General features: G+C 35.0%; 1 protein-coding gene across 1 annotated transcript in view; it reads left to right on the forward strand.

The window, feature by feature from the left end:
- SERPINA12 (serpin family A member 12) overlaps nt 1-16123 on the forward strand; it is a 33751-nt gene extending 17628 nt beyond the window's left edge. Inside the window, exons 4-5 of the mRNA XM_003756587.2 lie at nt 3481-3628; nt 15864-16123. Coding sequence (XP_003756635.1) covers nt 3481-3628; nt 15864-16049 — 334 coding nt within the window. The 3' untranslated portion in view covers nt 16050-16123. The remainder of the gene's footprint in view (nt 1-3480; nt 3629-15863) is intronic.
- Nucleotides 16124-16252: the final 129 nt, after the last annotated feature.

Genomic DNA, 16252 nt, shown 5'->3' on the forward strand with positions numbered 1-16252 from the left:
GAACATCTCTAAAGCATTTCCCAATAACAATTCTGTGACATGGGAAGTATAAGCATTATTCTCTCTCTCTGTCTCTCTGTGTCTCTCTCTATCTGTCTGTCTCTCTCTCTTTCTCTGTCTCTCTCTCTGTGTATCTTTCTCTCTCTGTATCTTTCTCTCTGTCTCTCTCTGTCTCTGTGAGTGTCTCTCTTTATGTGTGTGTTTGTCTATCTGTCTCTGTCTCTCTCTCTTTAGATCATGGTTACACAGTACACAATAGGAACAGGACTTACAAGCACATTTTCCTGACTCTCAGGCCAGTTCTCTATCCATTACAGACATAACCTCTTAACATGCCTGTTTCATAGATCTGGGAAATCAAGAATCAAAGAATAGCTTGTTCAGGGGTCTCCAAGTGTTAAAGATTCATTCCACTAATTACACACCACTTTTTTCTTTAGATCACAGAATGATAGGATACAGGATATTAGGCCTGGAAGAAACCTTACACTAAATAAACAGATGAATATTTACTCCAATGATATCAAATTCAAATAGAAACAAATCCCTGAGAGCTGCCTATTGACTTAGAAAACCATAAATTAACATTATCTATGTTGTATTATACATACTTTATTTTGTTAAAATTTTCCTAAGTAGATTTGAATTTGGTTTCAGGGCACTGGAGAGTTTTGTGACTTACATACTCCCTGCTGGATATGTTTGACATATCCAATAGTCCATCTTATTTCCCAGATGAGAAAGCTAAAACCCAGAGAAGGGAAATTATTTACACATAAATCACAGCACATAATTAGTCAAAAAGTAGAATTAAAAGAAGAACCCAGATATAATGACTCCCAAACCAATGCTCCTAATTCTGTGACATGATGTGATGCTATAAAGGAAAAATACACAGGCAGCTGTGCCCAGATATTTGGTCTTTAATGCTGGTTCAGTCCTACCCACTCAGGATCTATAAAAGGAGACCTGACATCTCTAGTTGGGCGTAGTCTTTGTCTTGTGGGGAAAATATGTTCCTAACTGCTGCAGATGTTCTAAGATAAAATCACAATTATATGAAAAATATGTAATACACCCAAAGGATAGGCCACCTCACTCACAAAGGCAACCCAACAGGTTTGCATTCAGGTCACCAGAAAACAGCACAGAGCCAAGTTTCTAAATGGGCCTATTCCCCAACCTCATGCTAGAATCAGGTAAGGGCAATAAAAATGCCAAGTCCTCTCTTTTGGAAAGTTTAAAATTTAAAAAAAGTTATTGACTCTTGTTTTTCAAATCACCATTATTTCCAAATATATCTACCCTCTTCCTCTTTATACCAACTGAACCTCAATCAATTTTTGAAAGAAAGAGTAAAAACATTTTTTAAAATATTTTAGGTTCAACAAAATCAATAGATTAGCCAATCCAATAACATATGCAATGTTTCATATTCAGAGTCTTCCATTTTTACCAAAAAAAAAAAAGATAAATAAAATTTAAAAGGAAGAAGAAGCTCTTCTACAGATCCAAGCTTGATCTACAATGAAGTCTTATAGTTGTTATTACTGCTGCTTCTGCTGCTCCTTATTTTTCTCCCTTAAGAATGAAGTACCCACTTCATTCTGCTCTTTATTTTTCTCCCTTTTGGGTACTTCATTACTATGGATATCCTAGTAAGAAGATCACCCTTCAGGGTTTTTAGACTAGACAGGATTTTTAAAGTAATTTCAAACTCTGACATTCTATCATTCTTTGACTCTAGGCTCTAAAAGTTCACCCTATGCTTTTCTTTTCAGAATCCTTTTTATGGCTACAACTACATTTCATCCTGACCTTTTGTCAGTTCTGAAATCCCAGGGAAAAATGGCCAGGTCATATTATCTGAAGAGTTTCTACATTTCTAAAGAATTTCAATTCACCAGTACAATTGTTGAAGATCCTATTCAGGTTCTACCTAGTTGAGTTGATCGCAGTTTACGCAATCAAACTGGGGAGAAATAGATAAATTTCTGATTTGACCTCCTTATTGTATATCTCAAATTATCATGTGATATTTGTTATATGTCACTTTGCCATGTCCTTCCTCTCTTCCAAAAATTGATGAAAATTCCCACAAAGGAAGAGACTTCTGATGGCAGGTTCTTCCCTCTCTCCAAATTCAAGATCTTTTCTATTGTGAACATGCTTTGTTCTGGGACTATTTTGTTTCTCTCACTACACTTTTTCACTCAGTGACTAAACAGTTCCTATAAGTTTAAAGATCATTTTTATGTAAAAGACTCCCAGGACCTATCTATCTCTATATTTAGATATGCAGATATAGATATACTTAACTATTGTCTGTCTCCTGATCTCTAGCACTATAGATAGATAGATAGATAGATATTACCATTTACTATTAGCTAAGTGGTGTAGTGGATAGCATGCACACATTTCACTTTTCAATCATTGTAAAGACATAGCTTTTGAGCTGTGGGAATGAAAAATTAGGAGAGTCTCTATCTTCTTAGAAAAGTAAGAGAAATTTTTATCTGCTGTAACAAAACAGGGTATGGTTGGTATTAGAGGCTTGAGGAAAATGGAAAAGCCAATATGAGGAGTATAATAGGAGTTAGGCAGAGATGAAGATGAAAAGGACTGATGGTTTGATGGACAGTGGGGACACAGTCAAGATCAGATACCATGAATGGATAGGAGGTATAGTCAATATGGTTTATTGATACATTCTGGTAGTATTTTTTTGGCTCATGAATAGAAACTAAAAAAGATTTGGAGAGAGAACTGAAAGAGAGTATGATCAGAGAGAAATTTCTGAGTTTAGGAATTTAAACAGAATGTAGATGGTCATATCTGTCTTTCTGCCTCTGTCTCTCTCCACTCTTTGTCTCTTTCTTTCTCTCTCTTCTTTTCTCTCTCTCTGTCACATACATGAATGTGTGCACATACACAGAGACACACATATCTTGCAATAAATGAGTGATGTAGAGAAAAACTATTAGCCTTTACTTAGCTTTAGGTTTTGGTCATTGTTAAATGAACAGCTCTTTAAAAGAGGAAAATCATGAAGCTGTTCTCAAGGTGAAATGAATGAATTAAATTCAAGGTGAATAAATGTTCATCATGAAATATAAATATTATTCTGAAAGAAATCTTAAGAGAAGCTCAAACCCCATGCCCTAATGTTACCAATTAAGAAAATGAGGCCCAGATAATTAAATCACTTATCCAAGGATATAGATTTTTTTTTTAAAGGCAGAACCAGGATTTTGATGGTAGTTTTTTTTAATAAAGGGAAAAAAAGATTTCTAAGCAAATGACCACCAAAGGACAAAAGTTTGTAAATTGGAAATTAAGGATGCTAAAGACAAATCCTGCCTATTTCATAACATGAGAGGCTGGCTTTGCTCCCAAGATTCTCTAAACTTGGGTTTACTATAGAATATGCATGTTTTAAAATACTTACTAGAACTTTTCTTTGATGATTGTATTCCCTAGTTCTGTTGATGTGTGTTTACCCAAGTTTTCCATCTCTGGTACCTATAACGTGAAAAAGTATCTCTCTGGGCTTGGCGTCACAAGAATTTTTGATGGAAGTGCTGATCTCACCAGAATCAGTCCCCAGAAGACCCTGAAAGTTAGCCAGGTAAGACTATAAACTTTAACTTGAATTGTTCTTATCTTTCCTTTGCAGCCTCTGATGTGGCAAAAATGGCAGCCATTTCTCAAACATCACATTGCGCCTCACTTGGGTTTTTGTATAAGGCAGTTGGAGATTAAATTCGTTTATCAGGAATTCTCTTCTCTAGGAGCCAAGGTACAATATAAACCATTGTCACCACAGAGAATCACATGCTTCTTTGCATACAGTAAGGATGTTATAAATTTTGCTGTAATGAATGAATGATAAATTAAACTTGACATGAGAAATATATTTAATTGCTTTCAAAGTCTCAGTTGTGCAAGCTTCCCTATATGCTGCAGGATTTGGGAAAATATGGAATATCTATTACAGAAAATGGGTAATATCTTGGCTATTATCTCAAGACGCTTCTGCAAAGTATAATCTAGTAGAAATAGCACCAAGATGAGTCAGAAAATCCCAGTTATCACTCACCATGGTGAAGAAAATGTCAGAAAACGCTAGGTATTGAAAAAATGTCATGAAAATAAAATCAATAGGATTTGGCAATAGACCAGAGAGGGAGTTAAGAGAGACTGAGAAGTCAATAATGACACCTAGGTTGTGAGCCTGGGGAACTTAGAAGATAGTGATATCCTTGGTAATGATAGGGAAAAGGGGGAGATGTGGAAGGAAAGATAAAATTTTATTTTTATTCTTGAAATTGGGGGTGGAGGGGAGAGAAACAATGACCAATACTAAAACTATCTATCTCTTGCCCTGTGTTCTATAACTTCTGTTTACTGAGGTTATGAATGAGTAAGGAAGCCACTGACTAGCTTTATCTATGCCAGATCAAAATGATACATTTTCTCAAGAAGAGAGATTCTGGGGATGTCATGGAGATAAGTCATGATGTCTTCTACCCTGTCATTTTCAATTGACATCTTGGTCTCAAAAAATTGTCACTTTTCAATCCTATCTGACTCTCTGTGACTCCATTAGGGGTTTTCTTTGCAGAGCTATTGGAGCAGTTTGATTTCCTTCTCCAGCTCATTTTACAGATGAGAAAACTGAGACAAACATGGTTAAGTGACTTGTCACAGCTAGTTAAGGGTCTCAGAATTTGAAGTTAGAATGAGTCTTCCTAATGCTAGACCCAGCACTCTATCAATTGTATTGCTTAGCTGTTCCTGGTCTCAAAATTGGCCTAATACCAATGGATGGAATTAGTCCTCAAATAAGTACTTATTAACCACCTACCAGCTACTAAAACCTAATGGGAGGCTCTTAGCCAAAATATAGCAGCATTGGCTACTCTGTCCTGGGTCAGAAGCAAGTGGATCAGTGAAGGCAAATAGTGAGCCCCTGAATCATGGCATAACCATGACATAATAATGTCAGGCACTGTGTTAGGTACTGAGAATACAAATATAATAGATGGAACAATTCCTACAACAATTAGCTTACATTCTAACAGGGGAGACAACAAAGATATACATACATACATATGTGTGTGTGTATGTGTGTGTGTGTGTGTAATACATACAATAAAAAATAAATACAAATTAAGTAAATATAAACTAGTTTGAGAGGAAATGCGCTAGCAGTTGAGATTTGAGGCTCAGGAGAAAATATGGAAAGAAGTGAGGGATCATATAATCTGAGGTGAGGAGTGCATTTCAAGCATGGAGAAGAATGAGTATAAATCTATGGGGACAAAAGATAGAATGCTATGTGTGGAAAACAAAGAGAAAGCCAGTTTGACTGTATTATACAGTATAAGAGAAGGAACAATGTATGATGAGGAGACTGAAGAGTTTTAAAAAGTAAAATAAGGAGTTTTATATTTTAACCTAGAGACAGTAGGAAGTCACTGTAGCTAAGTAGGAAAGTGATATAATTAGATATGCATGTAAAAATATCACTTTGGCCAAACTATGAATGATAGAATGAAGTGGGGACAGATTTGAAGCAGGGATCAATTAGAAGATCATCAGAATAACCTAGTTTAGAAATGATAAGTTTGAATTAGAACGTAAAAGAGGATATATGTGAGAATTATTATGGGCCAATCTGTATAGAACTAAAATACAGGGAGAAAAGGGGCAGAGCCAATGGTGAAAAGTAGATAGGTCTTTGCCTGTGCTCTTCCTGGCTTCCCTCAAAATCAACACCAGATCAAGCCTCTAAATGGATTTTGGAATGACAAAACCCACAAATATTTGGACTGTAACAAATTTCCAGCAGAAGGTATCTTAGAAGAACTGCAAGAAAGATCTGTCTCAGACAGGCAGAGAGTGACACACAGGCACAGCACAGAGAGACCCAGGGCAGAGAGTCCCCCATGTACTGGGAATCTAATGGGAGGCTCTTAGCCAAAATATAACAGCATTGGCTACTCTGTCCTGAGTCAAAAGCCAGTGGATCAGCGAAATAGGTGTGAGATCTCCAATACAACTATAGAAGGCAAATAGTGAATCCCTGAACCATGGCATAACACATGGAACTTGGCCACATCCACTCAGCACAGAAAAGAAACCAATGGCCCAATAACATTGTAAAACCCCTGTGCCTGGGAAGGAAGCTCAGGACAATCTTTCCTTTGCTCTATGAGCAGACCTTAACCTTCAAAAATGGGCAAAAAAACAAAATGAGGGGGTGGAGCCAAGATGGCAGAGAAGGCATACATAACTTTCTAAGTTCCTCTCATACCCTCATGACCAATTATTAAATTCAGTCTCAAAAATAGTGCCTGACTAGGAAAATTCACCAAGATTAGAAGTACAACACCTTACCAGCCAAAGATAATCTGGAAGATCACCAGAAAAGGTTTGTCCTGAGCAGCAGGAACAGACCAGTGTTGGCAGGGATAGAACTAGAGGCTAGCACACTGAGCAGACCCAGCAGGGGTGGCCTCTGTGGTTAGAAAATTTACAGAGATGACTCTGCCATAGGTTGACTGCTCTGCCTTGGTTGAAAAGCAGTAGAACAGCATAGAAATTAAAGCCAAAGGTAGAAGATACTCTAAAAAATACCACAACCTAACAAGATCTGGCTATGCCCACCCAAAACCAGAAGTAACTCAGCACAGACTACAACACAACTGTGCAGCGGCATTCTGCAGCACATGGCTATAACAAGGCAGTCACAAATCTGCACGGCAGGGAGAGCTCAGCCTGTAGCAGCCTCAAATTGCACAGTGTGAGGCTTGGCCTGAGGCAAGAGAACTTCCACAACACGACTGTGCTTCCCTGGGCAGAGACACTTCCGGTCCATGCGGGGCTATTCGCTGGTCAACTGCTAATACACACAGCCCCACAACAGGCTTTGACTTGGGCTCACTGCTCAGCCTCTAGCCCCAGGGCTGTCACTAAACCGCACAGTGGGGTTCTTCACTGGGTACTTCCACAGTTCGGCCCTCCCCCCCCCCCAAGCCTGAATCAATTCTGGTGAGGAACTTTTTCCAAGAGCACTCCCATAACTCACTGCTCTTTGCAGCCACTGTCCATACACCTGTCTCTGCTCTGCAGAAGAATCTGGTAACCTCCTTGCCCTGAAAGCAGACCCTACAGGCTTGGAAAAAAAATGAGTAAAACAATCAAAAGGACGATCAATAGCTTCTATACAGAAAGAGAGCAGGTTTTTAATCCCAAGGAAACTAATAACAAACAGTCTCCAGACAATATCCCAAAGGGGGATCTAACCTTGGGCCCATCACACAAATCTGTTCTAGAAGATACCATTAAAAAATCTTAAAAGAGAGCTAGAAGAAAAATGGGGAAATGAAAGAGAAGCTATGCAAAAGAGTAACAACTTCCTGAAATGTGAATTGGAAAAGGTAAAGAACTCCCATGAAATTCAGGGAAAGAGAATTTGTAAATTGGAAAAGGTAAAGAACTCCCAAGAAAGTAGGATTTGTGAATTGGGAAAAGAAAATAACTCACTAAAAAAGAATTAGTGAAATAAAAATTCCATAGAGCAAAACAACTCATTTAAAAACTCAATTGGACATATACAAAAAGAAGTATATAAAAAAAGCTATTGAAGAAAATAACTCACTAAAATCAGAACTGAACAAATAGAAATGAATGATTCATTGAGACATCAAGAATCAGTCAAGCAAAACCAAAAAAAAAGGAAAATTAGAAAAAAAAGTTAAATATCTACTTGGAAAAACAACAGACCTGGAAAATAGATCTAGGAGAGATAATCTGAGGATTATTGAACTTCCCAAAAATTATGATGAAAAAAAGAGCCTAGATACTATTTTATAGGAAATCATCAAACAGAACTGCCCAGATATAATAGAATCTGAAGGTAAAATAGGCATTGAAAGAATTCATCAAATACCTTCTGAAAAAAGACCCCTAAAATAAAAACTCCAAGGAATATTGTGGCTAAATTTCAGAACTATCAGACTAAGTACAAGCAGACAGAAAAAAACAATTTAAATACCAAGGTGCCACAATAAGGATCACTCAAGACCTGTTGCCTCCACATTAAAGGATCAAAGGGCCTGGAATCTGATATTCTGAAAGGCAAAAGAATTGGAATGCAGCCAAGAATAAACTACCCAGCTAAGCTGAGCATTTTCTTCCATTTAAAGAAGATGGACATTTAATGAAACAGATGAATTCTATTTGTTTTTAAGAAAAAACCAGATCTAAACAAAATATTTGATCTCCAACCACAGGACTCAAGAGAAGCAGAAAAAGGTAAAAGGAACTCTTGAGAACTATATTTCTGTTGTGGATATACATAAAGAATACATATATAATTTGATTTTACTGATATAACATAAAAAGGGGAAGTAGAAATAGAAAGGGAATAGTGTCAGAAAAAGGGAAAAGGGGAGATAAAAAAAAGGGAAACTACATCCCACAAAGAGGCAAAGGAAACCTATCATATCTGAGGGAATTTAGAGAGGGGGAAGAACATTGTGTGAATTTTACTCTCATCAGAGTTGACTCAAAGAGAAAATAATTGACATATTTGTTTTACATAGAATCTTCTCTCACCTCATTAAAAAGTGGGAGAGGAAAAGGGAAAATGAAAAGAGTAATAAGGGAAGAATACAAGAAAGAGGAAGGGATTCAAAGGGGGGAGGGAGGATCCTAAAGAGGGAGAGCTGTGTGACACAACTGGGGCTCATAAGTTTAATACTGGGAAAGGGGGTAAAGGGAGGCAAGCAAAAGAAAATCCTAATCTGGGGATAATAAGATGGTAGGAAATACAGAATTAGTAATTTTAACCGTAAATGGGAATGGGATGAACTCTTCCATAAAGCGGAGGTGGATAGCAGACCAAATCAAAAGTCAGAACCCCACGATATGTCATTTACAAGAAACACATTTAAAGCAGGGAGATATATACAGAGTAAAGGTAAAAGGCTGGAGCAGAATCTATTATGCTTCGGGTGAAGTAAAAAAAGCATGGGTAGCCATCCTTATCTCAGATCAAGCAAAAGCAAAAATTGATCTAACTAAAAGAGATAAGGCAGGAAACTATATCTTCCTAAAAGGTAGTGTAGACAATGAAGCAATATCAATACTAAACATATATGCAACAAGTGGTATAGCATCTAACTTCCTAAAGGAGAAGTTAAGAGTTGCAAGAAGAAATAGACAGCAAAACTATAATAGTGGGAGATCTCAACCTTGCACTCTCAGAATTAGATAAATCAAACCACAAAACAAATAAGAAAGAAATTAAAGAGGCAAATAGAATATTAGAAAAATTAGATATGATAGATCTTTGGAGAAAACTGAATGGTGACAGAAAGGAGTAAACTTTCTTCTCAGCAGTTCATGGAACCTATACAAAAATTGACCATATATTAGGACATAAAGACCTCCAAATTAAATGCAGGAAGGCAGAAATAGTAAATGCTTTCTTTTCAGATCACAATGCAAGAAAAACTCTATTCAAATTAAAAAGTTAGGGATAAATAGACCAAAAAGTAATTGGAAACTAAATAATCTCATCTTAAATAATGATTGGGTGAAACAGCAAGTTATAGACACAATTAATAATTTCACTCAAGATAATGACAACTATGAGAAATCATACCAAAATTTGTGGGATGCAGCCAAAGTGGTAATAAGGAGAAATTTTGTATCTCTAGAGGCTTACTTGAATAAAATAGAGAAAGAGAAGATCAATGAATTGGGCTTGCAACTTAAAAAGCTAGAAAAAAGACCAAATTAAAAACCCCCAATCAAATACTAAACATGAAATTCTAAAATTAAAAGGAGAAATTAATAATACTGAAAGTAAAAAAAACTATTGAATTAATAAATAAAACTAAGGGTTGGTTTTATAAAAAAGCAATAAAATAGATAAACCTTTAGTAAATCTGATTAGAAAAAGGAAAGAGGAAAATCAAGTTGTTAGTCTTAAAAATGAAAAGGGAGAATTTTCCACCAATGAAGAGGAAATTAGAGCAATAATAAGGAGTTACTTTGCCTAACTTTATGCCAATAAATTTAATAACCTAAGTGAAATGGATGGCTACCTCCAAAAATATAGACTTTCTAGATTAACAGAGGAAGAAGTAAATTGCTTAAATAGTCCCATTTCAGAAAAAAATAGAACAAGCTATTAATCAATGCCTTAAGAAAAAATCACCAGGACCAGATGAACTTACATGTGAATTCTACCAAACATTTAAAGAACAATTAGCTCCAATGCTATATAAACTATTTGAAAAAATAGGGAATAAAGAAGTCCTACCAAATTCCTTTTATGACACAAACATGGTACTGATACCTAAACCAGGTAGGTTGAAAACAGAGAAAGAAAATTATAGACCAATCTCTCTAATGAATATTGATGCTAAAATCTTAAATAAGATATTAGCAAAAAGACTACAGAAAATCATCCCCAGGATAATACACCATGATCAAGTAGGATTTATACCAGGAATGAAGGGCTGGTTCAATATTAGAAAAACTATCAGGATAATTGGCCATATTAATAACCAAATTAACAAAAACCATATGATCATCTCAATAGATGCAGAAAAAGCATTTGATTAAATCCAACATCCATTCCTATTAAAAAAACACTTGAGAGTATGGGAATAAATGGACTTTTCCTTGAAATAATCTGTAGCATCTATTTAAAACCATCAGTAAGCATCATATGTAATGGGTATAAACTGCAACCATTCCCAATAAGATCAGGAGTGAATTATTGGAAGGAACCAATTATTGGAAGAAGAGGGAAAAGGATGTAAAATGGGGTAAATTACATCACATGAAGAGACAAAAAGACCTATTACAATTGAGGGGGAAAGGGAGGGGGATGAACATTGTTTGAATTTTAATCTCATCAGATGTGACTCAAAGAGGGAACATTAGATATATTTAGTTTAATATAAAAATTTGTCTCAATTCACAAGGAAGAAGTTAGGGGAAGGGAAAAATGAAAAGGGGAGGCTAATGGAAGGGAGGGGAGAAGTAGAAGGAAAAATACATGAGAAAGGTGAGGGTAGATTGAGGGAGATGGTGGTCAGAAGCAAAACAATGGTAAAGATGGAAAAGAGGAAAGAAAGAAAAAATATAACTTGGGGAAAATAGAATGGCAGGAAATAGAGTTAGCAATTTTAACTGTGAATGTGAGTGAGATGAATTCTCCCATGAAATGGAAGTGTATAGCAAACTGGATTAAAAGCCAGAATCTTACAATATATTGTTTACAAGAAATACATTTGAAGGAGAGAGAAACATACAGAATAAAGGTAAAAGACTGGAGTAGAATCTATTATGCTTCAGCTGAAATTAAAAAAAAAAGGAGGGATAGCAATTCTGAGATCAGATGAAGCAAAAGCAAAAACAGATATAATTAAAAGGGATAGGGAAGGAAGCTATATTTTGCTAATAGGTACCATAGATAATGAAATATTAAACATGTATGCACTAAGTGATATACCATTTAAATTCCTGGAGAAGTTAAGGGAGTCGCAAGAAGAAAATTATACTAGTGAGGGATCTCAATCTTACTCTAGCAGAACTAGATGAATTGAATCACAAAATAATCAAATAAGTCAAGGAGGCAAATAGAATTTTAGAAAAGTTAGGTTTGACAGATCTTTGGAGAAAATTGAATGGGGACAGAAAAGAATATTTTTTTTTCCAGTGGTACATGGAATCTACACAAAAATTGACATTAGGTCATAAACCGCAAAATCAAATGTAGAAAGACAGAAACAGTAAGTGCATCTTTTTCACATCATGATGCAAAAAAAATTATGTGTTACAAAGAGTCAGGAAAAATAAACCAAAAATTAATTGGAAACTAAATAATCTAATTCCAAATGATGAGTGGGTGAAACAACAAATCGTAGAGGCAATCAATGATTTCATCCAAAATCCAGCAGCAAGAGATACAAAAAGAAATTCCATTTAAAATAACTGTAGATAATATAAGATATTTGGGAGCCTACCTGCCAAGACAAAGTCAAGAACTATATGAACACAATTACAAAACTCTTTCCACACAAATAAAGTTAGAGCCAAACAATTTGGAATAATATCAAGTGTTCACAGGGAAGCTGAGCTAATATAATAAAAATGACAATTTTACTTAAATTAATCTACTTATTCAATGCCATGCCAATCAAATTGCCAAGAAATTAATTTACAAATATAGAAAAAATAATAAAAAATTAATCTGAAAGAATAAAAGATCAAGAATTTCAAGGGAATTTTTTAAAAAAAGCAAATGAAAATGGCCTAGATGTACCACACTTAAATTGTATTATAAAGCAGCAGTCATCAAAACCATTTGGCTAAGAACTATAGTAATTGATCAGTGGAATTAGTAAGGTTCTCAAGGCATGATAGTCAATGACTAAAGTAATCTAATGTTTAAAAAACCCAAAGACTCCAGCTTCTAGGATAAGAACTCACTATGGACAAAAATTTCTGGGAACATTAAAAAAAAACATTCTCAATTGGCAGAAACAAGCATTGACTGATACCTAACACCTATACTAAGGTAAGATTAAAATGGGTTTTATGAATTTATGGCCAAAGAAGAACTAAAAAACATCATGAAATGCAAAACTGATCATTTTGATTATGTTAAATTTAAAATGTTTTATACAAACAAAAACAGTGCAGCAAAGATTAAAAAGGAAGCAGAAAACTGGGGGGAAATTTTGCATCCAAATGTTCTGATAAAGGCCTCTTTCTTAAATATATAGAAAACTAACTCAAGTTTATAATAATACGAACCATTCCCCAATTGATAAATGGTCAAAGGATATATATGGACAATTTTTAAACAAAGAAATCAAAGCCATTTCTAGTCATATGATAAAATGTTCTAAATCACTATTTATTACAGAAATACAAAATAAGAAAATTCTGAGGTACCACTACATACCTCTCAGACTGCCTAAGATGACAGGAAAAGATAATGATAAATGTTGGTGGGGATTTGAGAAAACTGAGACACTAATACATTGCTGGTAATGTTGTGAACTGATCTGACCATTTTGGAGAGCAATTTGGAACTACATCAAGAGGGCTATCAAACTACATGTACCCCTTGATCCACCAGTGATCCAGAGTGTATCTCAAAAAGGTCATAAAAAAGAACCTTTATATGCAAAAAATGTTTGTAGCAGTTCTTTTTGTAGTGGCAAAGAACTGGAAACTGAGTGGATGCCCGTCAATTGGAGAATGGCTGAATAAGGTATGGTGTGTGAATGTTATGGAATGTTATTGTTCTATAAGAAATGATCAGCAGGATGGATTCAGAAGTCTGGAGAGACTTATATGAATTGATGCTAAGTGAACTGAACATTTTATATAGCAACAACAAGATTATGTGATCAGCTCTAATGCATATGGCACTTTTCAACAATGAGCTGATTCAGGCCAATTCCCATAGTCTTGTGATAGTAAGAGTCATCTTCATCCAAAAAGAGGACTATAGAAACTGAATGTAGATTAAGACATAGAATTTTCACCTTTTTTTGTTCTTATTTGCTTCCTTTTTTTCTTTTTATCTGATTTTTTGTGCAGCATGAGAAATGTGAAAATATGTATAGAAGAATTGCAAATTTTTAAGTTATATTGGATTACTTTCTGTCTAGGGAAAGAGTAGGTGAGGAGAAGAGAAGAAACATTTGGAACATAAAGTTTTGCAAGGATAAGTGTTGAAAACTATCTTTGCATGTATTTTGAAAATAAAAAGTTATTATTAAAAACATTTTTTAAATAAAATTGGAAAAAACCTCTAGATAGATTAGGGCTAGAGATAAAAATCTGGAAATCATCAACATATAATTGATAATCAAAATGAGGTCACCAAGAGACACCACAAATGGAAAAAGATGGGGGTATAATAGTGGTAGAAATGACATCAGGTAATTAGAAGGAATAAATTCTTTAAAACTATAACCACATGACAGTACAGCAGGATATCACAAGGTCATGATTTCTCTATTACTGAAAGCATTCATATATATATATACTATGTATATAGACAATTCAGGGCTCAGATAATAGGTTCTAAGCTCTCTTGAAGAATCACAGAACGAACACCTGAACAAAAATTTCATCTAGAATATTCTTTATAAGGATAATGAATATAAAGCACAGGAATAATTGGAAGATTTGAAAGACTAAGTTCCGTTCAACTAGTGGAATTCTATAGTTGTGAATTGAGGTGATAGGACACTTTGGTAATGATGAGATCATGGCATAAAATCAATAGCTGTGGGAAATTGGATTAGAATAAAGTCTTTGGAGTTGAAGAGGCTGATGAAATGGGAAGCAGGGAACATTGACATGTATATTGAAATTCACAAGAGTAGAGGCATGGAGAGGAGTAGAGAGGAAAACAAGGAAATACTACTGAGAAAGAAGTGAGAACGAGAACCAGAAAATAAGTATTACCAGAAACTGAAAAAAGGATACCTCTCTGAATCAGCAAACCACAAAGATCTCTGAGTGTTAGTATCAAGGAATAACTCTAAAAGTGGAAGGTAGGAAGAAGAATGCCTAAAGTTCTTGCATTTCGATCTTGTGATCTTATGTAGTTTCCATAATCATTCTGATCAATTGCATTCTGTGTTACAAGTTTATCAGAAATAATGCTAAAATTCAAAACCCATGAAAATAATGCAGTGTCAACCATAGAACCTATATAAGAAAAAAGATTTCCAAGTCCTAGCCCCTGGCGCATTTCTTCTGATCAACATTTGATATGTCAAAATTCCAAGACAACAAAAGAATTTGGAAATATCCTTAGAGTTGGGGAAACTGGGATTTGGCCCTTCTCTATAATCTTATTTATTCAACATCTCTATCATAAAGGTAACAATCTATAGCCAAAAGTGGCATACATAGTCCCATATGGCAGAAAGTGGAAAAAAAAAACATTGGTAGATGTTTAGGTCAGGTGACCATGAAGACAACTAATTAGTTACTTTCTTCAAACCCTCCTCTCAAGGGAAAGACTGGACTTTTTATTTCATTAGTCATATGGATCTTCTGGGCAAGGAAATTGCTTAAATCAATGCCAATAGCTTCCCTAAAATAATATGAAAGAAAGGGAAAATACAAGCCTAACTCATAACTTCAAGTATTAATAAATTAAATGATTCAATCAAATAAAAGTAGCACAATAAATAAGAAAGCAAAATTCTACACAGATGGTGTAATCAGTATTCAAAGCCAGGTCCTCTGACTCAAAATCCCATCTTTCTGTCACTATAACACCATGTTGAATCCCTAGCTGAAACCAATTGTTCCTTGATCAAGGATACCTTCATCAGGTTTCATAATAATTTTTATTTCTCATAAATTTATTTGAATACATGACATGATTTTAAACTCCTAAAGGGGAAGGAAGAGAGTTCTAGCAATCTATATATCTCACTCTTCTGAGCATAGACCCATGCATATTTATTTGTTTGGTTCTTTGGGGAAGAAGAGGGTTGAGAATCCTGTGTTAATTCCTTAACACATAGGTTGTCAGTTCCTCTATAACTTCTTAGAGTTAACTAGTTAATAGATTAAGTCAAGGCAAAGTTTCTATCCCTAACCTAATGCCTTGATTTTATAGATAAATATATGTACATGCATACAGTAGATGCTTAATAAAAGATTGTTGACTAACTAGATGAATAAAATCCATTCAAATGTGATGGTTCCATCTTAGATTGAATTGTTGTACCTGGAGGAATAGTGTGCCTTTTAAAGAATTTGACTAGCTGACCCTTTGTTGTCTGCTCTTCTAGGCTATTCATAAAGCTGTGTTGAAGATGGATGAAGAAGGAGCAGAAGCTTCTGGAGCAACTAGCATTGAGACCCTACCAATGACTGTTCCCCCACTCATTAAATTTAACCACCCCTTCATGATGTCGATGATAGATAGCAATTCCAATTCTATTCTTTTCATGGCAAAAATAATGAACCCAAAATGAAATTCAAATAGCAAGCACCTCAAGCTTCCTAAGATTTCTTCCTGCTGTCACTGAATAAACATTGTGACTTGCAATGGTTGAACTGATTTGTCACTGGAAATAATCATAGTAATAGCTCAAATTTGTGGTTCTTCCTAACAACCCAATTAGGTTGGGAGTATAATTCTTTTTTCCCATTTTATAGGGAAATTGAAAAAATTGAA

This window comes from Sarcophilus harrisii, chromosome 2, assembly GCF_902635505.1.
Source record: "Sarcophilus harrisii chromosome 2, mSarHar1.11, whole genome shotgun sequence".
In the NCBI taxonomy this organism is placed as follows: Eukaryota; Metazoa; Chordata; class Mammalia; order Dasyuromorphia; family Dasyuridae; genus Sarcophilus; species Sarcophilus harrisii.